Here is a 26,621-nt window from a genome sequence, read left to right on the forward strand (position 1 = left end):
AATTTGACACGGGCCCAACCACAAATCTCAACATCGTCTGGGTCCTTCATCTATAAGGCCTCTGACTTGTAAATGGCCAGAACATGAATACTCCTTTGAGGCATTCCTAACCTGTTCGATCTTAAAATTTGAAAACTTTGGACCCAAAATTATGAAATTGAGTCAATTAATCAGTTCTGGACTCACAAATGGCTCTCAAAATCCAAAGCAAACAGGCCTAAGGAAACTGATCATCAGTTTTTGGACTCACAATTCCACGATAAACAGGGAGAGTGTGTAAATGAGTCTAATAATATGCGCAATCAGATCTCAAGATCCGAAACAAACAGGGCCTAAAAGTAAATTTGAGTCCAATAACCAGTTTTGTACTCACAATCGGTTCTCAAAATCCAAAACAAACAGGGCCTAGAAGTAATTTGGATTTCAATAATCAGTTTTGGACATAAAATTAGTATTCAAAATCCAAAAGAAACAGGGCCAAAGTACTGTACTTCCATAAAATGATGAGAAAATGATCGCTCAAGTATCCAACTCATCAACATTGGTTCGGAAAATATAATCCTCATCATCCAACTCCTCCTGTAACAAACAAATCGATGGCCCGTTGAAACTCTCACTGCTTTCCTTACAATCCAATGATCTGCTTCCCTGAAAATAAACAGCAGAAACACGAATGAAATATATTGAAATCATTTTTCGAGAGGAAAATATTGTAATCATTTAACAATGATGTTTGCAAGAAGGGGAGAAAATAGGAATGAGAATTCAAAACATATTAAAAAATCAGATTCATAATGTCAAGGATCTAACTGTTCCGCAGAAACCAATACATCTAGTGATAAGAGAATTATTTGAATTTCTCCCAAAATTCTAAGAGAATTACGCATCACTTTTTTGGACTTTTTTTAACAAAGGCGCCCATTCAACCCACATATTTTCAATCCTAGCCCTCCTTTATGCTTTTTAAGAAAGGCACCCCTTAAGGCCACATAATTTCAATCCTACCCCCTTCCTTTATGCTTTTGTAATAAAAAAATTGGACAAAGTCACTTTTTTTCTTTGCAAAAATAGAGATTGGGTGCATATGTATAATACTACGGATTTTTGGAAACATATTACATAATTTACATAATAATATACTATATAGCAGAAGAGAAAATGAGAGAATTATTTGAATTTCTTCCAAAATTCTAAGAGAATTACACATGACTTTTTTTAAGAAAGGCACCCATTCAACCCACATAATTTCCATCCTACCCCCTTCTTTTATGCTTTTGTAATAAAAAAAATGGACAAAGTCTCGTTTTTTTTTTTTGCAAAAATACGGATTGGGTGCTTATATTACATAATACTACGGATTTTTGTGAACATATTACATAATATTTCGACTTCCAGACACCTTTACAAATATTGACGAATTGCGGGCACCTTCAGAGGAACAACAGTTATGGAAACCTCTATAGACTGGAGGGCTAGGATCAGCCTATGGAAATGATTTTACAGGCACAACCTATTTATGTTGTGTTCCATCACATGGACGGTTTGGATCAACCTATAATGTGGTCCGTACAGTTCTTTGTCGGCCTGTGCATCGCACGAGGTTTATTACTAGTGTATATATATAGCAGAAGAGAAAAGGAGAGAATTATTTGAATTTCTCCCAAAATTCTACGAGAATTACACATCAATTTTTTTGACTTTTTTTAACATAGGCACCCATTCAACCCACATATTTTCAATCCTACCCGCTCCTTTATGCTTTTTAACAAATGCACCCATTAAAGCCACATAATTTCAATCCTACCCCCTCCTTTATGCTTTTTAAATTATGGAAACCTCTATAGATTGGAGGGCTAGGATCAGCCTATGGAAATAATTTTACGGGCACAACCTATTGATGTTGTGTTCCATCACATGGACAGTTTGGATCAACCTATGATGTGGTCCGTACAGTTCTTTGTCGGCCTGTGCATCGCACGGGTTTCGTTTACTAGTGGGTCTCTCTCTCTCTCTCTCTCTCTCTCTATATATATATATATATATATATATATATATATATATGGAAATGTTATCAGCACTACTGTATTTTGATGAGGGCACTCCTCACTTTATTAAAAGTACGGTATGGCGCGCACCATAGGATGATTCAAACCGTACATTAGTTGGACCACAGACTAAATAGGTTGAGCCCCAAAAAATATTTCAAAAGGTTGATCCTGACCCTCCGATCTGAATGTTATATTTGTATGTATGTAAAGGGAAATGTTATCATCACTACTGTATTTTGATGAGGGCACTCCTCACTTCATTAAAAGTACGGTATGGCCCGCACCATAGGATGATCCAAACCGTCCATTAGTTGGGCCACAGACTAAATAGGTTGTGCCCCAAAAATTATTTCCATAGGTTGATCCTGACCCTCTGATCTGAATGTTTCCATAGGTTACTATTCAGATCGGAGGGTCAGGATCAACCTACGGAAATAATTTTTGTGGCACAACCTATTTAGTCTGTGGCCCAACTAATGGACGGTTTGGATCATCCTATGGTGCGGGCCATACCATACTTTTAATAAAGTGAGGAGTGCCCTCATCAAAATACAGTAGTGCTGATAACATTTCCCTTATATATATATATATATATATATATATATATATATATATATATAGGGGAAAGTGATTGTGAGCGGCCCCTCATATAAGCTTATATGAGATGACCGCTAAAAACATGGTGGGCCCACATTTTTGGGGTGATCCGAACCGGTCATTTGATAGGCCCTGACATAGATAGGGGGTGCCCAAAAAATCAGCTCCATAGGATCATCCCAACCCTTAGAACTATGGAGGTGAAAGAGGGGGAAATGGACGGGTATAAATTTGCCCACTTACCCCTCCAATTTTCCCTCTTTCACCTCTACAGTACGAAGGGTGGGGATGATCCTATGGAGCTGATTTTTTGGGCACCCCCTATCTATGTCAGGGCCTATCAAATGACCGGTTCGGATCACCCCAAAAATGTGGGACCCACCATGTTTTTAGAGGTCACCTCATAAAAGCTTATATGAGGGGCCGCTCACAATCACTTTCCCCATATATATATATATATAGCCCGAGTGTAGAGGCCGTTTCCCATATGCTGTTGGATGTGGGTCCCGTACGCTAGAAAGAGTTAAAACATATTTTTCAAATGACAGCGAGACCTTTGCTTTGTTTGAAACTAAATGGAAATTACAGTCGAGTCCTTTGGAGTTCTCTCTCTCTCTCTCTCTCTCTCTCTCTCTCTCTAGGGTTTTTTAGTCTATGGTTCGTCAATCTCACTCGCTACTTCTCTCTCTCACATGTTGGTTCTCTCGCTCTCTCCTTTCCTTCTCCATAAGAATCCATCCACAAGGGTTTTGGGTCGTCTGATTGTTGAAAGCTATGGTTTTTTTTTTTTCGTGAAAAATCTGGTGATTTTTTGTTTGAATCTATCATATTATTATCTAATTCCTTAGTTTATTTGCATTCTCACTCAGTTTTTTTTTGGTCTAATTTCACCACAAAAGCCATATTAAAGCCTTAAACAAACCCTAAAACAAAGAAATAGAGAGAGTAGAGATAATACGAATCAACGAAGAAGTCGAAGATTTCTTCTCGTGCGATTTTAATGGAAGAAGGCGGGTTGTATGAGTAGAGATGTAGGGGGGCACATTTTTGGGGGGATCCAAAGGATTCATTTGCAAGGCCCTTCCATGGATAGGGTGTGTACCAAAATTCAGATCAATAGGATCATTCTAACCCAATCAAAGGTGGAGGGGAAAATGGACAGACACTGTGTCCATGTTTCTGCCCAATTTTTCCCTCCACAAATGGCAGGGTTAGGAAGATCCTATAGGGCTGATTTTTGGTACACACCCTATCCATGGAAAGGCCTTCCAAATGAATGCTTTGGACCCCGTCAAAAATGTGGGCCCACATGTGTTTGTGAGCTCCTGCTCAGATAAGCTTATCTGAGAAAGTTGCTCACAAACCATTTCCTCATATATATATATATATATATATATATATATATATATGTGTGTGTGTGTGTGTGTGTGTGGGGGGGGGGGGGGGGGGGGACATCAAGATTCAGTCTCCGGTTCATATTTCTTCAACCTATCGAAACTCTCTCTAGGAAGTAAAATGTAGTAAAAGAAGCATACGCATAAGCAGGCCCCGTCTGAAGAATTATTTGAAAAAAATTTAAACTATAAGAGCCAAATCCTAGTTTCTATCAAAGGTAAAAGTTGGATAAGGAAACCCAAAATGCACCCAGAAGAAATTGCTCAAATATTTGATCAAGAAGCATTTTAGCAAAAACCCACAACATATAAACATAACGGTGATAAATGTTGAAAAGATAATGTGCAGTCAGTAAATATACAAACCTTCTTCAAGGTATAGAAGAAATAGTGGAATCCATCCCCGAAAGTGCTCCACTTCATGGACCAGGTGAACTTTGGTGCTTCAAACAATGGACGCCTAAAGTGTGGCTGTAGAAGATGCAGATTAAAGCTTGGAAATGAGAAAACATAAGAGAAAGTGGTATGCTCGGCTATACCTGTCCAAAAGAAATTGAAATGAAAGTTCCATCCGATTTCAAAACCCTATGAACACCTTCAAGCATTGCCATCACTTTCTTTACCGTAGCAGGGTTTGGGTTCCATGGATCACCACTGTCCACGAAGAGTACATCCTTCATGTTCAAAATATTTCTCATGCTCGGTTCAATAAAAATATTAGATTTGTAAAGCAAGTCATCATTCAATAGATAAAAATAAGAGAAAACGGTTCCTACACACATGTGTAGATAAGTTATCTACACACTAGCTTAAAATACAGTGGAGCACACATTATTTGGGTGATCCAAACCATTCATTTTTAAGGCCCTCACATAAATAGGGTGTCCACAAAAAATCAGATCCATAGGATCATCCTAACCATTCGAACTGTGGATGCAAAACATGGACTAATTTGTGAAGGTTTAAAGACATCCATTTTACCTCCACAAATCGTAGGGTTGGGATGATCCTATGGATCTGATTTTTTGTAGACACCCTATCTATGTGAGGGCCTTTAAAATGGATGGCTTGGATCACCCAAACAATGTGGGCCCCCACTGTATTTTAAGCTAGTGTGTAGAGAACTCTCTACACATATGTGTAGGAACCGTTTTCTCTAAAAATAAACCTTGAAACTAATTAAGAGCAGTCAGCATCTGTAACTTGGATGGAATCAAAGTAATTTTCTTTAAGTAGTAATTGTAACATGGACAGAATAAGAGGAGTTTTCATCTTCGTTTATGCTTACCATGGTTCCTTTTTCGATAATGACATCAAAACATTCATCTTCAAAGGGCAAGTCCAGCATGTCAGCCTCCAGCACTTTGATATCTGAAAATTTTTGAAGCAACAAATGGATTATAAGTACTAAATTGAAAATTTGAAATTTATCTTGCCATGTTATGAACATGAAATTGGTTTCACAGATCTTTTTTTTTTTTTTGGAATAATCAGTTTCACAGATCTTCAGTATAAACCTCTACTTTTTTTTTTTTTGAATTAGAGATCTTACCAAGCAAAAGAAAAGATACAAATAATAATAATAATAATAATAATAAGAGGAATGATAGATACAAGGGCGCCCTTGCATAAAGGGCCAAAAAAAGGCTCTTGATTGGATCCACGTCATCAAATGTAACTGATTTTACTTTTTCAAACGGTTTTAAAGTGATACTGAAAATGGCGTGGATCCAATCAAGAGCCCTTTTGTGGCTCTTTATGCAAGGGCTCCCTTGTATCTATCATTGCTCTAATAATAATAATAATAAACAGGAGGCCAGAGATTTTGTCCCATGTAATAGCAGACGAAACATTTTTCAAAAGCTGGAAAACATAGCTGAAATTTTTATAGTAGTTGACAACAAACAAATGTATAAAATTAAAACTACACATTTTTTAAATCATATTACATAATTACTTTGCTCTGCTTAAGAAAGCCTACCAAAGGATTGAATAAGACAGAAATTTTAAAAATAATCAAGATAATTCTGGTATGTGGTGGTAATCAATTCATTCATTAGCATTATTGGGGTATTTTGTTAAATTAGTTTGTCGACTGTGTTGCATGGATTCTTTGATCCCTATGCTGAATATGTGTTGACACATTTCAACATGCAAATTGGACATGGATTCTCGTGGGACACATCCGGATACTTGTCATAGCCGTGTCCCGCACAAATCCTACTTTTTCTGGCTAATCTGATACAGCGTTGTCTCTTTTAAAATGTAAATCCTGCATATTTTCCCTTTAAATGCGTTTTGTTCTTAACTTTTTTTTAACTAAAAAACACATCCCGTCTTCTCTTCATAAAACCCTAGAGCCTCGACCCTCCACCCTCGAACATAAACCTCCATTCCCCTTCTTCTTAGACTCTCTTAATAAAAACTCTGAAGTCTCGACCCTCCACCCTCAAAATTTTCATGAATATATATATTAAATTTAAATTTATTTTTTATTTTATTTAATAAAAACTACCGAATCCATGAATCCTACTTTTTGGGGCTTACTTAATCCGACACTTTGAATCCGTGTTAGATCTCGACGCACGAATCTGAATCCATGCAACACAGTTTGTCGATAGAAGGGGTGTTAACGGATTCACTTTGGATCGGATCCACCTATGTCTTAGTCACAATTCATTCAAATCCCTTGTCAGTCAGATCGGATTCAGAGTGATCTTCAGATCCTACTTCGCATGTCGGGGTCGTGATCGATTTCAAATCGGACCGTCCATCGAGTGTCCTAGTAGGTCCTATTTACATTGTACACTGTTAAAAAAAATTTAAAAAAATTTAGTGTTCAGTCCACTACTAGTGTGTGTCAATGCAGTTTATTCAAATAAATTAATCATTTATCTATGACTAATCTAAACTTCTAAATGAGTAAAATAATGTTATAAACGATAAAACTAGTCTAAATTACATACAAGAATATGCAACCATGAGAGAGAGAGAGAGAGTATAGTGATGCAGATATTATGATTTATTTTCGTATTATTTAGTTTCTAGTATGAGAAAACGGTTCCTACACATATGTGTAGAGAGTTCTCTACACACTAGCTTAAAATACAGTGGGGGCCCACATTGTTTGGGTGATCCAAGCCATCCATTTTAAAGGCCCTCACATAGATAGGGTGTCTACAAAAAATCAAATCCATAGGATCATCCCAACCCTACGATTTGTGGACGTAAAATGGATGTCTTTAAACCTTCACAAATTAGTTCATTTTTTGCCTCCAATGTTCGAATGGTTAGGATGATCCTATGGATCTGATTTTTTGTGGACACCCTATCTATGAGAGGGCCTTAAAAATGAATGGTTTGGATCACCCAAATAATGTGGCCCCCACTGTATTTTAAGCTAGTGTGTAGATAACTTATCTACACATGTGTGTAGGAACCGTTTTCTCTTTTTATTTCCATGTTATTAGTTTCTAGGATTTTATTTTCTATGTTATTCAGAATTAAGAAGTTTAGTCTTTTAGGGAATTCTTATTTTAGAAGGTTTCTATTTCTTAGGTTGCTTATTTGCCTATATATAGGCTTATTGACAGCTTTATTATTAACTTTTGATGATTAATAAAGATTGATTGGCTTCTCCCCCTAAAGGTTTCTTCTCCTCCCTCTAATTTTGTCTCTTCTTTTCTCTCTTCGTCTATTCTCTTCTCTCCCTAAATTCTTCTCCTCTTCAGGTTATTTTCGTCTCTTCTTCCCCTATTCTTCTATTTTTATCCCCTTTCGTCTATTTCTCTCCCCTTTCCTCAATTTCCCTTCGCTGTGCTGCATCAATTTGGTATCAAAGCAAAAGATCCAAGTCTTCGAAGACCGAATTGCGAATCAAGGTACCTTTTTTTTCTCTTAATCTCAGCCCCAAACCTGTAGGAAACTTTAACCACAATTTCAAGCCCTTTTTTGTTTTTTCCAACCCACCTTCAAGAACCTAATACTACCATCTTTTTACCCATCCGAATACTCCCTCAACCATTAAAACCCTGCTGTTTTCCTCCTAAATTATTGCCCAATAACTCCTACAAAATAGACGCATGATAAGTTTCCTATGTCTTCTGGGCTTCTTATGAAACCTAAATATCAGAGAACTTTTCGTACCCTAAGGAAGAAGCACATAACGTGTGGGTGTTGCTTACTTGCAAGATAAGTTTTCCTATCTCAGACTAAAAGGAGAGAAATAAAGGTTTTAGAAAGAACAACTACTTTATTTGAGGTAAGGCTTTATCTGTACGCGTGTCATTCAAAAGGAAGAAACGGCAAGTTAAAGGAGGATGTTTGCACAACAAGGTACTGCACTGAGTTACGTCAGAAAAATAAATGGTTGTAGTTGCTGGTAACTTGAACATAAGTTACCTCGTTACTTGGTAACTTGGCAAGGAAAGGTTCTTTTTTGGGTATTTTCAAGAAAAGCTACCTATCTTTGGTAATTTTAGAAAGAAAGACAAGTTTGCTTCTAGGTAAACCGTTGGCCATTTTTTTATAGAAAAGTTACTTTTTAGAAAAGTAAAGGTTACTTGTTTTGGCTGCAGTACTCATAAACAAAGAAAGTTACTTTTACAGGTGGTTGCTTTTTAGAATTAAAGTTACATACTTACATGTCACATCAACTGTTGTGAATAGTAACTTGCTTGTCCTCAAAAGTAACTTGCCAAGTACCCCTCCACCTTGCTTTCTATTTTTCATAAAGTAAAGAAAGTATTCTTTGTGTTACTTTTACGGAACTAGAATCTTCTCTCTTAGGTAGAAAGAGAAAGGAAATATTCCCCCCACTTTCCCCTTGGGCAATCCCCTTTATAAGTATTAAATACCTTATCACTTAAGGTATATCAGCCCCCTTGATTTACCTTAGTGCACCCCACACCTCTTTAAGTCATATTTAACCCCTTTTATTCCCGGACACCCCCTTCATTAGTTATTGAAATTATACCCCTCTTTTTACCTCTAGGCACCCAAAAAAAAAAATCAAAAGAAAAAAAAACAGAGAAAAAGAAAATCTTTTCTTCCCTCTCTAGTGTCTCTCTCCTCTTTCCAACTATTTTCTCTCTCTTCACTCGGACAATTTTTGCTCAAAATTGGGTTTCGCCATCAACACGAAAGTTGTTCGTGACAACTTTTAGAGCACATCCAGCCTAATTTCAGCAGCAGACAGCAGTCTTCAGCACAATTTCAGGAGCCATCTCAGCCGTTTATCACGCCAGTTTTTCGATCATCAGCTTTCACTCATCCGATTTCAGATCCACAATAGACATTGTGTTTCTTTCGACATGGCATCCAGATCAGACGGTTGATTTCAATTTTCACTACAGACCCCTATGGCTCCGCCAGCTGCTCCATATTGTGATAGATATGATCCTCGATATTCTTCTGCACCACAGGTTCCATATTTCTATGGTTATGATGACTGCACCTATCCCTATGGAGATGTCAAGGATGCGTGTTTAGACTAGATCCATGCACTTAATGCATACCATAGGTACTGTGGTTATGATCATCAAATAACAATTCGCAAAGTCACGGATACAGTGTGCGGTGAAGCCAAGTCGAAATGAAATTTCTTCGTTATCGAGCGTAGTGAGTTTTGTAAGCCTCCGTTTCGTCAATGGGAGGATGTTCGTTATGAGTTTACATACCACTATCAGAATCAACAGAGACTGAAACGTGAGCGAGCAACGTATGAACAAAGATTGATGCATGAAGAAGCCGCTCGATGAGAAGCAGCTCGCCGTGAACGACTAGCTGCAGCACGTCGTGCACGAGACGATGAAATTGCAGCCGATATTTCGATTGTCGCATGCGTGAGTCAGATTTGCAGAGCCACTCTGCTACTTCATCCGTCTTACCCTTCTCTGATATTCTTACGGGTCTAGATGCTAGTATTGATGAGATACTTGATGTTGAGCCTTTAATTCCATCAGATTTAGACTCTGAGATGGACGATCCAGAGGTAGAGACTCAGTTGATTGCTGATATTGACATCGTTGAGCATGATGCTTCTGAGATTTCTGCCGCACCGATTGCCGATCATCTAGAGAGTGAGCTTCACTCTTCTGTGGCAGATATTGTGGCAGATCCACGTGAGGCTGATCCATTGCTTGAGTCCGAGCCGAGTGACCTGACTGTTGAGGCATTACTTGAGATGGATGTTCGAGAGCATATTGTTGAGGATTGTATTTTTGAGCCGGTTGAGCAGATTGTCTAGATTTGTGCTGACAAAGAGGCGCTTATTACGCAGATTGATCAGGAGGATTGCCCGCCTGATATCACTATGCCAGATACGATTTTAGCTGATGATTTTATTGCTAATTCCATTGAGCAGGATTTGATACCAGCAGGTGATATCTTTATTGCGGCTAGTCATGGATTGGTACTGCCCCTAGCTGTTATGCCGATCCCACCGATCCAAGAAGAGTACGTTGCCATCTTCTCAACTTATTTGATTGTCAAGCGAGGTTCGCGTCTTTATGATTCTGCATGGATGATTTCTTCTGTATTACTACGCTCGTGTTCCCTACCACTTTCCCAGTCATTATGAGCGTGGTCCAGCATTCCAGAGTTCGGAGGATTGCGACTCATGCTACTTGAGTGGGTCGTCTACGTATTTGATCAAGGCGGATTAGAACTCGAGGGCGAGTTCTTTTCAAGAGGGGTAGAATGATGCAGATATTAGGATTTATTTTCGTATTATTTAGTTTCTAGTATTTTTATTTCTATGTTATTAGTTTCTAGGATTTTATTTTCTATGTTATTTAGAATTAGGAAGTTTAGTCTTTTAGGGAATTCTTATTTTAGAAGGTTTCTATTTCTTAGGTTGCTTATTTGTCTATATATAGGCCTCTTTACAACTTTATTATTAACTTTTGATGATTAATAAAGATTGATTGGCTTCTCCCCCTAAAGGTTTCTTCTCCTCCCTCTAATTTCATCTCTTCTCTCCCTAAATCCGTCTCCTCTTCAGGTTATTTTCGTCTCTTCTTCTCCTATTCTTCTATTTCTATCTCCTTTCGTCTATTTCTCTTCCCTTTCCTCAATTTTCCTTCACGGTGCTGCATCATATAGTCTATGCAAAAAAAAAAGTTCTCAGTTTTTCCATTGAAATGAACTCCAAAACTTCCTACGATGATGTTGATGCATTTGCAAAAATAGTGTAAAATGCAATAGAACTCCAACGTCTAGGAATAGGTTCCAATCACAAAGAAGCAGGAAGAAGAAACACAGCACTCAACAAACTGCAAATTTGATCGAATTCTTCTTCCATCTAAAAGTGCGAAAGTACAGAAAACTGTAGAACACAATATATCCTCAATTCGGAAAATAATTAATCACTATATATAATAGCCTTGCAGGCCTTGATTTAGATGAAGAATGAGATTTTATTGTTGAATAGAACTCCAATATTCAAGCTACTTTTCAAGAAGGTTTCATCTGAGATGAGAAATTTTTTATCCAATATCCAACATCCAATTGACAGTTCCTCTTCCTTTGATGTTGAACATGAAGTAGGTTTAAATACCTAAACACTTTCTACAAATCAGATCAATGTAAAAAACAGTGGCATGAGATATTAGGAGATTGAATTCCTCTACCAAAACAAGTAAAATTCACAAATTGACCATGCATGAGATGTCTGTTTTGCAAAGGATAAAGAACAATTGGGTTGCCTAATGACGTTCTATAAGATCAGTGGTCTTGATTTCACATACATTTCGCATTGTGGGACCCCAAAATTGCCATTTAGCATTGATCTCGGCAGTGACTTTCTGCCTTATATATATTTTTTTTTCGAGAAACATATTTTGCTTCATTTTTCAAGGTTTCGAGTTTTTTTGGGTCTATTGAATTTGTATGCTAGCATGTAGAAAATGTTAAGGAAAGACTCCATAGGCTAGCTGATCAACACTCCATTGCTTGTGGTTTTCTTATTTCTGGAAGAGTCTTAAAAAAAAAGAAAAAGAAGAGAAGTGAAATAAGTAATTCAGAAACGGTATTTATTTGACATTTTGTGAGGAACTTACCAGGACCTTGGCTGATGAGTCCAAAATCGAAAACAAACAGGACCTAACTGTGTCCCCCACAAAGAGAAGATCCTGTTTTCCAATTACGCTGAAAATTAAGGTGGACTGTGGACAGGCTATGGAAATGGAGCATATGCGTCCTCTTTAGTAGAAGAAGATTTAGCTTATAATGATGAATCAATTATGGAGACAGTAAGGCCCTGCTTGTTTTGGACTTTGAGAAACAAATGTGAGTCCTGATTACTGTACTCAAAATTATGAATAATCAGGACTCACTTTCGGTTTTCATAATAAAAAATAACCAGGGCTTTAAATACCACCGAAACATAAACAGAAAAAGACCGAAGGACCACACCAAACAAGGAAACCAATACGAAAACCAGCAATCAACTTCAAAACCCTGCTGAAAATAGTGAAAAAATGTATCATGAAAAGAGGAGATAAAAAAATGTTCAAGCATGAGAGTTGTTCCTTGCTTATTGCTTGGATATGGTGAGGGCAAAGTTGTGGTGGCAGTGTGGCTGCAGCAACGGTGAGGTTGCGCTGAGGGTGAGGTTGCGAGGGCGAAGGTGAGTGGCAACTCGCGACCAACGGCCGACGAGGCGAAGACGTGAATGGAATGGGTGGGTTAGGGTTATGGGAAGAAAGGAGGAAGAGGAGATGTCCTTGGAAAAGGCAGGAGAGTGAAGAGATTATAAGGGTTATGTTTACGGAAATACCCCTCAGATAACACTTACAATTACAAACATTTTGAGGATATTTTTGGGAAATTACTTCAGATTGTGATTATCCGACCGATTTTTGTTGCATGCCTTGGTCCGATCCAAAAAAAATTCAAATCCTATAATGGGGATCCAAAATATGTCCATGGATCCTGCTGATATGCCTAGATCCTTTCTATTAAAGTTTGGATTCGGAGGTCCCATTTGACCATATGAGTCCACTGACACCCCTAGTAGACAGGCTATAGAACATGAAATGCTTGCATCCCGGTAATATATAAATAACAGCATTGACTTGACATATTTGAAATTTTCAGTATTTTTGCTATTTCCAAAATATCGAGCCATTTTTTGTCTAAAAGATTCCATTATATAAACCTTCACAATTAATGGCTAGAATCACTATGGGGGACAGGGAACTTACTGCTTAATGAAAATCCTTGCAAAGAAAATAAAGATCTAACGAAAAATGTACTTAGAGGGTAAATATAATAACGATCCCCAAACACACACCTTTATGTCCCTTGGCAAGTAGTCGCTTCTGCATGTTTTCCACAGCAACTGCTGAAAGATCAATACATGTTATTTTGGTAATCCCGTCTTTGTACAATTCTTCACAAAATTGTGAGTTTCCACAGCCAAGTTCCAACACCTGTATTGCAGTTGTTAATCATAACCAACTTATGGGTTGATGAATCAAGCTTAATATATACAGAAAGAGGCCTAAACTCATGATAATTGTCTAAGGTGGATTTATTCTGATGATAAGAGGAATAGCATCCTTTCTTTAAAATATAATAATTAAAATTTATCAATTAATAAATTGAATAAATTGACTGAGGCGGATTTATTCTGGATTTCCAGTTTGTTTTTTGCTAGATTTTGCTTCTACTTCTGTGTATGACCACCTCGGTCTTTTACTTTTATCAATAAAATTGGCAATCAGTTTCGGGAAAAAAAAAAAACAGATGTTAAAACCTGTTGTGGAGTGTTTGAACTTTGAATTACATCAAATCATATAGACATGATGCCGAGAAAATGTTAATATGGTGATAAAAAATAAAACAGTTCAAAAAAAATATTTAAAGAACCTTCCCGGTTTCAATATCATCTTTATCACAATCTTTCTACACACACTCATACATCCTTTTTATCACAGTTACAGAGAATCTTTTTAAACAATTCCTAGCGTCGAAGCTGAATGCTTCCTGTATTCCTAATGAGGATGGCACTTAATATGTTGTTTCAGGCAACTAAGAAGAGAAAAGAAAGATAAAATTTAAAATTTTAAAAATACTAAACAATCTTCAATCACCTATGTTAATGTAATTGATGCACCAATGAACAGTTTCAACAGAATAGAATTTTAGCTCAAGGTGTTCAGTAATTGTTCCAGTGCAGACATGCAACTATGAGTATATGAATCACAGCCGAATAGTGTGGCAGAAAATTGGAGTTCATTTCAATAGGCCTTATGTCACTTGTACAGAGGAATGAGCTTAGCGAGAGCAGCCTGCAGAGGACTACAAAATTTCTAGGTGAGAATTAAAGCATTGCAATTCAGACTCAGTTGATAGATACGCATACCTCAATGGTTTTGAAGCTCAATTCACAGGCTTATAGGCTACGTTGCATGTTGCCCCCCTATGCCGAATCCGTGTCGACACGTGTCCGCATCCGAATCGGACATGGATTCACGTGGGACACACCCGGATTCTTGTCGTAGCCGTGTCCCGCACGAATCCTGTTTTTTCTTGCGAATCTGATTCATCGTTGTCTCTTTTGAAATGCGAATCCTGTATATTTTCCCTTTAAACGTATTTTCTTCTTGATTTTTTTATATGAAAGCACAACCCGTACACTTTTAATAAAAACCCTAGCGCCTAGACCCTCGAACATCGACCCCCTTCCTCCTCCAACTCTCTTAATACAAAACTCGCCTTAACCTTCTACCCTCAATGTTTTCATGAATATATATGCATAGACATATATATTTAAATTTTAAATTTTAAAAATTTTATTTTATTTAAAAATTACCGAATCCAAATCCTACTTTTGGGGGTTTGCCAAATCCGACACGCGAATCCGAATCCATGCAACACTGCTTATAGGCAATAAGTGACAGCAGTACAATACCATCAAAGCACATAGAACAACGTAATTTTGTTGCTTGGAACCTTGAAATTTATGGAGTCAAGTAGTATAAACTGTCTCCCTTGAGACCGTGAAACTAACCTATTTTCACAGTTGCCACTTTACAAATGATCCACAATACATCCTAAGAGGAATGAAGAGGTCTAGTTTAATGTTTCTAATTTAGCCAAAATTGAGAGCATTATAAGATTTATCTTTGAATGATCCACAAAAAAAATAAAAATGCCATGAAGAAATGAATTTGCAATAGCACAGATAAGGAAACTGCAAAATAGTTCTCATCAGCATTTAGTAATCACACATTTTCACGAAAGCAACGGATAACAACGATAGCAAACACGGAACAATGGATATTCAAATAATGCAGTTATCAAGTAAATTTGTACATACAGAATCAGTAGATTTCACATGATCTTGGATAAGATGCTGGAAATGAGAATAATCCTTGAACCATTCATAATGTTCCTCGGAAGAAAAACGCTGATCCCTGAAGAATCCAATTGATAAAAGAACCATTCATATTTTCAAAGAAGCTACTATATGTTGCAATCAAAGTCAATTAGCATTGTGAAACAACCAGTAAGATCTACAGTTAAAAATCTTACCAATAGTGAGGATCAAGGTAAGCCAGAGCAGTAGAGGGAGTAGTACTCTCTTGAGATTCGATCTTGCTCCGATCCATTGAGAAAAAATGAGGAGCAGAGAGATTTGGAACCAGAAAAAACCCTAAATTCTGAGTTCAGTGTTTATAATAGAATCGATTCTCAAAATCCAAAACAAACAGGAGCCCTACAAGTTGATTGAGATCGTTGATTTGTGGGCCACCAGGCTATTGATATTGGCACTACCATGTTTTGATAATTACACTAAATCGTCTCTTCTTTTATTATTTAAACAGCTGTCAAAGGTTATTACAAATTTACATTAACGCAAAGCTATCAGACACGGATTAAATAAGAAAAGACAAGTTGAGTTTGTGCAATTATTAAAACTTGGTAGTGCCAATATAGACAGCCATTGTATAATGTCGGCAGGTGTTTGCATGTACTTTTTTAAAGAGTATAGTGGGTCCCCCACATGGTTGGATCATCCAAACCATTCATTTGTTGGGTCCTCTGGATGGTTTTGCTTTTGATGTAATTTCCATAGGATGATCTTAACCCTCCGATTTAACGAGGTTTTTGTGTAGTGTAATCCCTCAACAGATCGGACGGTTTGGATCATTCTTTGAAGGTGATTTTCTGGGCATGAGAAATTTCAGTTGGGCCTGAATAAATGAATGGTTTGGATAGTCACAAAGAACAGATCGCAAGGCCAGGATCATTCGATCGCTTTAATTTTGGGTCTGTGGGCCCACTGCCGAAGGAAACAGTAATTAAAGCAGAAGAAAGGGTGGTGATATCAGCACAACCCTTATTTGATATTGATACTAAGTCATCTTGTGTTTTATCACATAAAGAACTGTCAAAGGTTATTACAATTCCAAAAAATCTCTCATAAGCCAATTAAAAGAGAAAAGACAACATGGGTTTGTGCAAATATTAAAACATGGTTGCCCTGGTATCATTTCCCAATTCCCAAAATAAATAGGGAATGATAAGAGACGCAAAAGGCTAAAAAGTGTTACAAGTAGTGCCGTTAACAAAAACAAGCCGTGCGGAAATCTCAAAAAAACGTTAAAAATTCCATTGCCGGGATTTGAACCCGGGTCGCCTGGGTGAAAGCCAGGTATCCTGACCGGGCTGGACTACAATGGATTATACGTTAAGTTTGTTAAGTGTTTTAATATATCTAATTTTTAAGTCAAAGCATATAGTAATCCATGGAGTTGATGGGTCATATGCGGATTATTTTGGATCCGGAAGCTTGATCATGGTTTGCTGATGTCAACAACCAACATTCAAGGGGTGAAACCATTGCAAGCCTAAAAAAAAAATCTATGTAGAATGACCCTAATCCTTGTATTTGGAGAGTTTAATTTCTTGTCATTTTTTGAACCTTTACATGAAATGTATCAGAGGCTGTTATCATCATCCTATGAAGAAGATTTTCTGGGCAAGAACTTACCAAGGAGACTAACAAATGAACGGATTAGATCATTAATTTTGAGATAGCATAGGAGATGATATACGATACTTTGGTCTGTAGATCAATGTAAATACACACCTACAAAAAAAATAAAGTGGGGCCATCAATTTAGATGATGTAAGCCATTCATTTGTTGGTCTCTGATGGGGTTAAAATTAGCGACCCAATCACGGGCTGCCACGCATACAGGGTAAATGGGGTAATTTCACTCCTCATGGAAAACTTAGAGGAAATGATTGACCAATCATACGTTGCCGTGTATATGAGGGCAGAATAGTAATGTCATTCCTGCAAACCCAAATGTAATCAAGGCCGCTGTCTATAAATAGCCTTTGAAGGCTCAATGGTAAGGGTTCAATTCCCAAAGACTTACTATTATGGTGTAAAACTTTATTATCTGTTGTTGGTTGCCAACTTAAGCATCGGAGGGCCTTCCCAGAGAACAAACTCCAAGTAGGTCTTCTAAATATTTGTTCATGTGCGCAGGCAACTCTTTATCCGATCGAAGTCCACCTCAGCAGATTCCAAATTTTCATCGCAACAGATTGGCGCCATCCGTGGGGTGTGTTAAAAAAGCCTATACATATCTCCACATGGCATATAGGAAAAGTGCCTCCATGAACTCAGCTAGGGGCACCTGATCTGCCCCTAGAAACAGTCACCAAGGACAATGTATAGTTACCCAGATCATCGTTCCTCCTCCCCTACTCGAGGGACAACCACCTATCCTACAAGATCCTAAGATAAAAACAGTCACCCCCAACAGTGGAACAATTCAACGGCCCTGGTAGATTAGCATAGCAGGAGAGAGTAGTGACAGAGCAGGGAGATTCACCCCCACACCATTAGTACCTCCCGATTTCATCTGACTGATATGCTCGACCCACCACAGATCGTTTAGTGTCTTTAGAACGCCATCCTTGTCGTCGAAGAAATCGATCGAGGTCATCAGATGGTCATCGCCGCCACAGAAGAAGTATAGGGAGCCACTTGGATTCCGCCTCAAGCCCCCTGCAAGCATATGTACCTAAGAAGATTGGGAAAACAGATGGCAAAACCGCCCGTATGCAGCGCAGATCGACGAGATGGATCACCGTGTAGGGGAGCTCATGAAAGGGACATACTCTATTGATCGACGACCATTCGCCAATAAACCTCCTTTTACCATACAAGTCCTTCACGCATCAGCACCTTGTGTGATAAGAAACAAAATCGTTTCCAATATGTGTGTATTTTATTGATGCAAATGTATTCAATATACAGAGATACAGAGTGTACCCCAAATAGAGAAGAGAATAAATTTACAACGGTTGTAATCTCAATATCCCATGATGGAGGGGATGTTGTACTGTAGACACCCCATTTTGACTGTGCCCTTCACCTTCTAATTTTATGCAAAACCCCATCAAATGAATGAATTAGGGGGTCCCCAACTTCACCCTAAGTTAGGTTAGGGTCTCATCTAGGTCCCTGCAAAATTTCGTCAGAATCTGAGCGCGTTTGCCTAGCGATTGAGCCGAGGCGGTGTCGTAGTGTAAACCAGAAAAGGGGCGAATTTATCCTAGAAAGGACGCGGCCTGGGGCAGAAAAGACACGATTTCTTCGTGCGCCCATCAAATTTTTGCGCGAACCGCGCGCCTATCAAAATAGTAGTGCCAATATCTGCACTAGCCTTTGCCTATAAATAACAGTTTAATCTTCATTTCTCAGGGGGAATTAGGTTTTTCTAATCTAAATGAGAGAGAGAGAGAGAGAGAGAGAGAAGTTAGGGATTTTACAACTCCGGTCGTCTTCTCCGACGATCTCGCCGAAGCTTCGGTTTGCAATTGATCATTTTTTATTCTCTTTTCTTCTAAGCCTCATTTGATCTTGCCTTCTCCTTGTACCACTGTTTTTCTTCATCAAACCCTAAATCAAAACCCTAGATCCATCTATTTTCTTCATTTTCTTACACAAATCTTAAATCTCTCCCTCCTTTCGCTCAAGAAATCCTCGATTTGTTGTCTGACCCTTGCAAAATTGTGGATATATTACGTAATTTTTCATATCTGTGATTTTCTTATCCAGAGATCGTAGGTTGATCATCTATTTCATTCAATTTTCTAAATATGTTGAAAGAAGGAATCGGTGGCTCCTAAATGAGTTATATCAAAGAATCATACCAAAGGAGTCTGAAAGCCAAAGCCTCTTCATAGCTATTGAAAATTTCAGATCTATTGCAAGAAGAGGAAGGTAAGCAAAAATAAATCTCAGATTTCGAGAATTTGCAAATTTGTACAAAAAGCAAGGATACTCAGAAACTTTAAGGTGCATTTGTTATTTTTTTCAGCACATAAGAATCATCTTCAATCGAATAATCTAAGAAATTATGGTCTTAAGATGGTATTTGTAGAATTTATCGATTCTCTCACGTAGATGAAGTTGAATGAGATTGTTCTGTTCAATTCTTCTTATCGTTCCAAGTTTTGGAACCAGTTTGTATGAAATTCCTTAAATTTTGAAACATGTTCTATTACAACTGGATCATCTTTGAAATTGATTTTTAGTTCCTGCTGAAAGTTCAGCTTTGTCTTCGCGTGAATCTCATAAAGGAAATATATCAGTTCTGTTCTTACTAATGCCTATGTTGTAGTTGAGAGGAATTTTTGAACCTTGAGCATGAATTGAGGTATTCTTTTTTAAATTGTTTTGGCTGACATTAGCATAAATTTTGATTGTATTGATCCTGATTTTCTCCTCTGATTTTTTTTAAAAATGTATTTAAGTAGAATAAGGTGGAGAGAGCGATGAGATACTAAATGAGTGATGAGTGGTAAGGTATTCTATATGCATGCTGATGATCTTTGTTTTTTAGCACAAACTTTAGATCGTTATTTTCAATTTACTACATTGAGCATTTCATTTCCAGGTCAATTCGTGTGAGTATATGAAAACTCATTGTGGTCTCTTACCTCTCTGAATTATGAATGATGATTACGAGACTATTGTGTGCTCATTTGGTATATCTCCTAGAGGAAATGATTTTTCATGCTGCAGATCTAGCTCAACCGTGATTTTAGCATTCTAAAATCAACCAATTTAGTTGCAATTTAGTCCAAGTTCTCTGTCAGCTCAGCTACTCACAATTCAGCCAAAGGTTAGCCTCATGTTTTGGCACAATGTGAGCCCATGGTTCCGCCACTGTTAACACAATTCTGTCCACCAAATCTGTCCTCTGTTTGGCACAATTCTGTCCACAAAATCTGTCCCTGTTTTGGAGTAGAATCTGTCCCTGTTTAGCACAATTTCTGTCCACCAAATCTGCCCCCTGTTTGGCACAAGTTATTTCACCAATTCAGCCCTCATTTTGTCGGCTGAGCATGATGATATCCATGGCAGTCACTTCTTCATTTTGGTAATGGCAGCACTTACACTCTTGATGCTAACAGCCCATGGCCCTTTACAATGGCAGCCCCACCTTGTTTTGGCATGCGCAGCCCCACATTGTTTTAACATGTGCTGCCCCGCCTTGTTTAACATGTGCAGCCCCCACCTTGTTTTGGCATGCGCAGCCCCACATTGTTTTAACATGTGCTGTCCCGCCTTGTTTAACATGTGCAGCCCCCACCTTGTTTTGGCATGCGCAGCCCCACCTTGTTTTAACATGTGCAGCCCCCGCCTTGTTGTAACAAGTTTAGCCCTCATTTCAGCCCTGTCTTACATAGGTTCAGCCCCCGTTTTAGCCCCTACTTTGGAATATCTGTATAACCACATTTTGATGATTCATGCGCTCCTCTTTCTCTTCCATCCTTTTGATTGACATGTGAGAATGAGAGAGATGTTTGAGTTTCAACTAATGGAAGCCCTTGCACACATTGATGTTCTTTCTCATCATTATGTTTTAAATACAATTTGATCAATATTTTCCACTCAAATATATGTTCACTATTTCGTTTTTATGGAATCAATAGCTCATGGAAGCCTTGGATGATATATTTAAAAAAAAAAAAAAAAAAAAAAAAAAAAAAAAAAAAACTACTGTACATGCTTGCTGTCCTGTTTTGAATTTGCTCATTTTCGACCTCAAACGCTAAAAAATTTTAAAAACAAACATCATCAATCTTGTAGATCTCGTCGAGCCGGTCAGTTCGACATATGGTGGCCCAAATTTGGCCAAAAGACGAGAGAGTTACGCCCGTTTAAAGTTTTCAGCCCATAACGTTGTTTTTGTGAAGTTTTTTAGAAATTATCGTGTCGAGTAAATTTTGGGTGGCTTCTGGTCAGAATTGTTCGAAGCTGTCATCTGGAAAAGTGTTCGTTGTAATATTTCCTAAAACTGTCTTATTGAGCAAATATTTCCATAAATGCTTTTTAATATTGCAAAACTACTTACAAGCTTCAGTTTTTGTGAAAAGAATGTCATTTCTGCAACAACAGCTTTTTGGCCATTTTTGGGCGATGTCAGGTCTGTTTCGTCCGAAGTCGTAGAAGGGAAAAATGTTCTTCACAAGATTTTCTAATACTTTATCCTTGAGCAAATATTTTCAGAAACGATGTTTTGAGTGTCAAAACTGAGCCCAAACTTTCAGTTAAAACACTAATATGTCTTTTAATGGCGATGGATCGGAAGAGGCCATTTTCTGACCACTTCTGGCCAGATCCAAACAAAGTGGTCAACTGAGAGAATGTCTCTTATGCTGTGATCTACAATTTTTATTAGTAGAGTTTTTGATGGTTTTGATGTTTGAAGGGTCCAAAAGTCAGTGCAAAGTTGCATTTTTCACACTATATGTCATAATTGTGCTATTTCTTGAAAATCACCGACAACTTGAGCTCTATTCAATTTTAATGATTGTTTTGGATGTTTTGAGCTTGGTAGCAAGTTTCAAACCATATATGGAATCATTTCCATGAAGTGTTTGACATTTTTTACCCTTTTTGGTGAAAATTACATGTTGGGTGGAAATTTCTTTTTTTTTTAGATTGTTTTGAGCCTATATTGATTCTAATGCTTGTATTGGGATATGATGAGCATGCTAGCAAGTCACAAATCATATATTGATCAATTTTTACGATTTAATTTATATTTTAGAGCCTTATTTGCGAAAATTGCCTATTGTGTAGAGTACTTTCAATGTTTTTTTTTTTTATGCTAAATGAGTGGAACCCGTGCTATATGTCAACCTAGACATCTAAACTTCTAGGATCAGTTCCGAAGCATGTCCATACCTTCCAAATTCCATGAGTCTCACTTTAGGGGACACACTTTGTCTCCTTAGAATGTTTTCCTTTTTTGGAGACAAGTCTTGTCTCATTTAGAGAGTTTCCCCTTTAGAAGGCTTACCTAGCCTCATGTTAGAGCCCTCCTTTCTAGAGCAAGTCTTTGACTCATTTGCCCTCCTTTATAGAGCAATAGAGAGTCTTGGACTCATTGGCTTCCCATTTAAAGTTGGTTATCCTATATGTTAGGAGTTCGCCCCGTAGCCTTTTGGTTCGTCTATTAGATATGAGTTTATCCTTTAAGATGCATTTACCTGCTAGGGATCTTAGATCATTTTCATTGTTCTTAGGCACCAGTTACTTGTTGTGGATCGTCTCTTTGAGGCGTTAGTTGCTTGTTCGGGGTTTCCTCTTTGGATTTAGGGCTTTGCCCTAGTTTGTGGTGTTACTTGCGTTTTCCTTTTAAGAGTGAAAACATTTAAAGGTAAAAAAATATTGGCATATTTGAAAATTCTAAAACATTAGAAATTTAAAATATCAAAAACATTTGAAATTTTTTTAAAAAAATCTACAGTGTTGAGTTTTATAGCGTATTAGGAGAGTTTGTTTCGAACTACGTTGGCTTGATCCTCTTCCACGAGGTACGTAGTGTAGCTTGGGATCTGTATCCCAAGTCCAGCCAAATTTTGTAAAAATAAATCATTCAAACCTTTTAAAAATACAAAAAATCTTTTATACAACATGTTTTTGAAAAGCTCTTCCTCTAGAGTTAGGAGTGTTTTAGATAGAAAGTTTTAGAGTTAGGAGTTTGTCTTTGATTTGTTGATTGTTTGCTTTAGAGTTAGGGGTTTGTCCTAGAGTTATAGGAACGCCTTCGTCTGGTCAGTTGGTGACCCACATCGCCGACTGATGACTAGAATAAGATGCGCTAGTCTACCCTTTGTTTTCCTTAGGAAACACAGCCTAGTTACACATAGGTTGTATGAACCACCTGCATTAGCTTGGGGCTAACCTGCATTTAGTTAGGGCATATAGGGTGTCCTAAAATCCACAATCCATTGGAATTTAAATAATTGCATAAAAAGCTTTAATAACTTGTCTGGTCTTTTAGATCGAGTCTAGGATAGAGGTCTAGATGTCTTAGGCATCATAGTTTAGAATTGGTGCGAAGAACAACGTGACTCTGATTCTTGTGGAGGCAGGGATAAGTAGGCTTCTTTGGATGAACATCAGACCATCCAAAGACTCGGGTTAAATCGTTTAGAGTCTTATGATTTGTTGTTTTGTCATATTATATGTTTTGTTGTGTTTTCTTACTTTCTTGTACAGACTTTATACCTTTAGCTGTAGCATGCGTGTGTTTGTCCACCAGAACTTAGACACCAGTTAGGCATGTCACTCATAACCTAGTTGTCATTAGGTGACACATCTTTTATTTTTATTTTGTGTGTGCTTATTATTTTATACCCTGGTCATGTATGATTAGGTAGATGTCTTCCGGGGATATTTTGTTCCCATTTCACATGATTTTGCCCAAAATTCTTTGGAGTTAATGAAAATGGCATAAGAGCCCAAGTGCTTGCACTCGAACGAATTGGGGGTGCTCTTCGGACATTCTCCATTCGTAATCAGGCACGAGCCCATATATATTTCTAGTTATCCATTGCACAAAGGATTTGATTTTGGGGTTCCATGGCCTATCCATGGATGGCGACTCTGAGTTATTTTAGGTGCGTCTTGGTTTCCAGCTTTGGCTCCGGATCAAGAGGTATCTCTTTCTTTTTATATCGCCACTCGTGCTATGCTATGAGGGTGGCACCGTTTCGAGAGTTCCTTGGCAGAGCTCTCTTTCATGTGGAAATCTAGAGGATGTAGGGACTCGTTTCCTCATCATCCTCAAGATCGGGGTCCACATGTACATATTAGGAAGATTGCATCGGAATGCATTGACCAAGGATTTCCAAGATGGCAGCTACTTGCCAAAAGGCTGTACATATTACAATCAGCTACTTGCCAAAAGTCTTGTTGGCAAAAGGCTTGATTTCCTAATAAGCTTGATTTCCTAATACTCCCCCTCAAGTTGGGTATGGATATTGTGAATGCCCAACTTGCGAATGAGATGATGAAATTGAGATGCACCGAGGGGCTTGGTAAATATATCCACGGGTTGATGGGCTGTGGAGATGTAAGCTGTGCGGATCAAGCCTAACTGGACTTTCGCATCAATAATGTGGTAGTCAATTTCAATGTGTTTCGTCCGTTCATGAAAAACGGGATTGGCTGCTATGTGTAAGGTTGTTTTATTATCACAAAATAGAACAACTGGTTGTGGGTGATGAATTTGAAGATCGTGCAATAAATGGAGTAGCCATGTAATCTCGCATCAAGTACTTGCCATGGCTCGATATTCGGCTTCAGCAGATGAGCGTGAAACAGTAGATTGCTTCTTGGAGTTCTAGGAAATTGGAGAAGCACCCAACATAACACAGTAGCCAGTAATGGAGCGTCGAGACTCTGTACAACGAGCCCAATCGGAGTCGCATAAGGCAGTAAGTTGAAGCGAGCTAGAGGATGACATCAAGATGCCCTGTCCGGGCGTTTGTTTGAGATAACGAAGAACTCGATGGGCAGCATCTAGATGTGGTTGGCGTGGCTTCTCCATGAATTGGCTAAGAATTTGGACAAAATAAACAATATCTGGCCGTGTGATAGTGAGATAAATGAGACGGCCTATGAGACGGCGATAGCGAGATGGGTTTGAAAGAAGCGCGCCTTCATCTTTTGTGAGCTTGAGATTCTGCTCCATGGGAAATGTTGCAAGACGTGATCCAAGAAGACCAGCTTCACCCAGGATTTCCAAAGCATATTTCCGTTGTGAGAGATAGATACCTTTGCGAGAGCGAGCAACTTCAATACCCAAGAAGAATTTAAGTCGACCAAGGTCCTTGATCTTGAAGCGGGTATGAAGGAAATTTTTTAGAGCAGTAATTGAACTCAAATCATTTCCCGCAAGAATGATGTCGTCTACATATACGAGTAATGCGGTGAAGGAAGTCCCAATGAACCGAGTGAACAAGGAGTAGTCGGCTGTTGATTGCTTATAACAAGCGGCGAGAAGGGCTGCTGAAAATTTTGCAAACCATTGTCGAGAGGCTTGCTTCAACCTATATAAGGATTTGTTGAGACGACAGACCCGAGTCTCCCCCTTTCGGGCAAAACCAGGAGGAATCTCCATGTATACTTCCTCATTGAGGTCCCCATGTAAAAATGCATTGTTAACATCTAACTGGTGAAGATGCCAATTGTTAATTGCTACAACAGCTAATAAGCATCGAATGGTGACAAGTTTAACAACAGGGGCAAATGTTTCTTTATAATCCAATCCTTCTTTTTGATTGTATCCCTTTGCTACCAAGCGGGCCTTGTAGCGTTCAACGGACCCATCTGAATTGTATTTGACCTTGTACACCCATTTGCATTCAATGGGTTCCTTGTTAGTTGGCAAGGAAGAGAGTGTCCAAGTGTTGTTAGCTTCCAAGGCTTGAATTTCAAGAGCCATGGCTTCACACCATTTTGGATCTTTAACAACTTCCCGAAAGGACATTGGTTCTATAATGGAAGAGATAGCTACAGAGAAGACTCGGTGAGATGGGGAGAGTTTATCATAAGAAAGGAAATGAGAGATTAGGTGATGAGTACTTACTGTAGGTCCTACTATTGAGGGGAGTGACGAATTGGGTGAGGGATGAACGGCAAGCTCACAATGATAAGCCTGCAAGTAATTAGGACGATGTCGATCCCGTGTTGGACGTCCAGAATTATGAGGTGCAGGAGTTGATTCCAATGGTTCATTAGGCGGAGGAGCCGTCTCTAGTGGGAGAGAATGACAATCTAAATGGTCAACCTGATCTGGTGAATCGGAATTGTCAACCTGATTTGGTGATGGAAGAGGTAGAACCAGTGCTGGTGGTTCTAGGTGGTGAGACTGAAAAGGAAATATATCTTCATGAAAAACAACATCCCTTGAGGTAAAAAGGGTTTGAGTGTCGAGATCAAAAAATTTATACCCTTTTTTACCATGTGGATATCCAAGAAAGACACATTTTCGTGCACGGGGATCAAATTTAGAACAATTTGAAGCAAGAGAGCCAACATAACATAGACACCCAAAAATGCACAAGTGGGAGTAGGAGGGTTTAACATTAAATAGGGCCTCGTATGGTGTTCTTCCAGAGAGGATGGGTGTAGGGGTGCGGTTAATGAGGTAAGTAGCTGTGAGAACACATTCCCCCCAAAAACGAAGTGGTAAATTGGCTTGAAATCTCAAGGCGCGAGCAACTTCTAAGAGTTGTCTATGTT

At 38.3% G+C, this 26,621-nt stretch overlaps 2 protein-coding genes and 1 non-coding gene across 4 annotated transcripts in view; all 3 read right to left on the reverse strand.

Moving 5' to 3' along the window:
- Positions 1-309: 309 nt before the first annotated feature.
- LOC143849992 (S-adenosyl-L-methionine-dependent methyltransferases superfamily protein) lies at positions 310-15,741 on the reverse strand. Of its 2 annotated transcripts, XM_077359326.1 has the most exons (7): positions 15,581-15,739; positions 15,366-15,462; positions 13,335-13,473; positions 5,328-5,410; positions 4,579-4,713; positions 4,406-4,510; positions 310-648 (listed from the first exon to the last, which is right to left on the reverse strand). In XM_077359326.1, the coding sequence occupies exons 1-7, from the start codon at positions 15,655-15,657 to the stop codon at positions 520-522; spliced, it is 765 nt and encodes a 254-aa protein (XP_077215441.1). In that variant the 5' UTR covers positions 15,658-15,739; the 3' UTR covers positions 310-519. The 2 variants fall into 2 exon arrangements, with proteins under 2 accessions (XP_077215441.1, XP_077215442.1); XM_077359327.1 differs by lacking the exon at positions 4,579-4,713 and having other exon boundaries at positions 15,581-15,741.
- Positions 15,742-16,658: 917 nt separating this feature from the next.
- Positions 16,659-16,732, reverse strand: TRNAE-UUC (transfer RNA glutamic acid (anticodon UUC)). The gene has a single exon. It is a non-coding gene; the product is annotated as a tRNA-Glu (tRNA).
- A 7,985-nt stretch (positions 16,733-24,717) lies between these two features.
- The window catches only part of LOC143850645 (uncharacterized), a 54,167-nt gene continuing 52,263 nt past the window's right edge, over positions 24,718-26,621 (reverse strand). Inside the window, exon 10 of the mRNA XM_077359865.1 lies at positions 24,718-26,247. Coding sequence (XP_077215980.1) covers positions 24,718-26,247 — 1,530 coding nt within the window. The remainder of the gene's footprint in view (positions 26,248-26,621) is intronic.

The sequence above is a fragment of the Tasmannia lanceolata genome, unplaced genomic scaffold (assembly GCF_043159265.1).
Source record: "Tasmannia lanceolata isolate RefF3 unplaced genomic scaffold, GAP_Taslan_0.1 ptg000018l, whole genome shotgun sequence".
Classification (NCBI taxonomy): Eukaryota; Viridiplantae; Streptophyta; class Magnoliopsida; order Canellales; family Winteraceae; genus Tasmannia; species Tasmannia lanceolata.

Coding starts and splice junctions, on each gene's coding strand:
- LOC143849992 (XM_077359326.1), bottom strand. CDS start 15,657: ATGGATCGGAGCAAGATCGAATCTCAAGAGAGTACTACTCCCTCTACT. Junction 15,463..15,580: donor TACCTTGATCCTCACTATTG/GTAAGATTTTTA, acceptor TGGATTCTTCAG/GGATCAGCGTTTTTCTTCCG. Junction 649..4,405: donor TCTTCTATACCTTGAAGAAG/GTTTGTATATTT, acceptor GTTTATTTTCAG/GGAAGCAGATCATTGGATTG.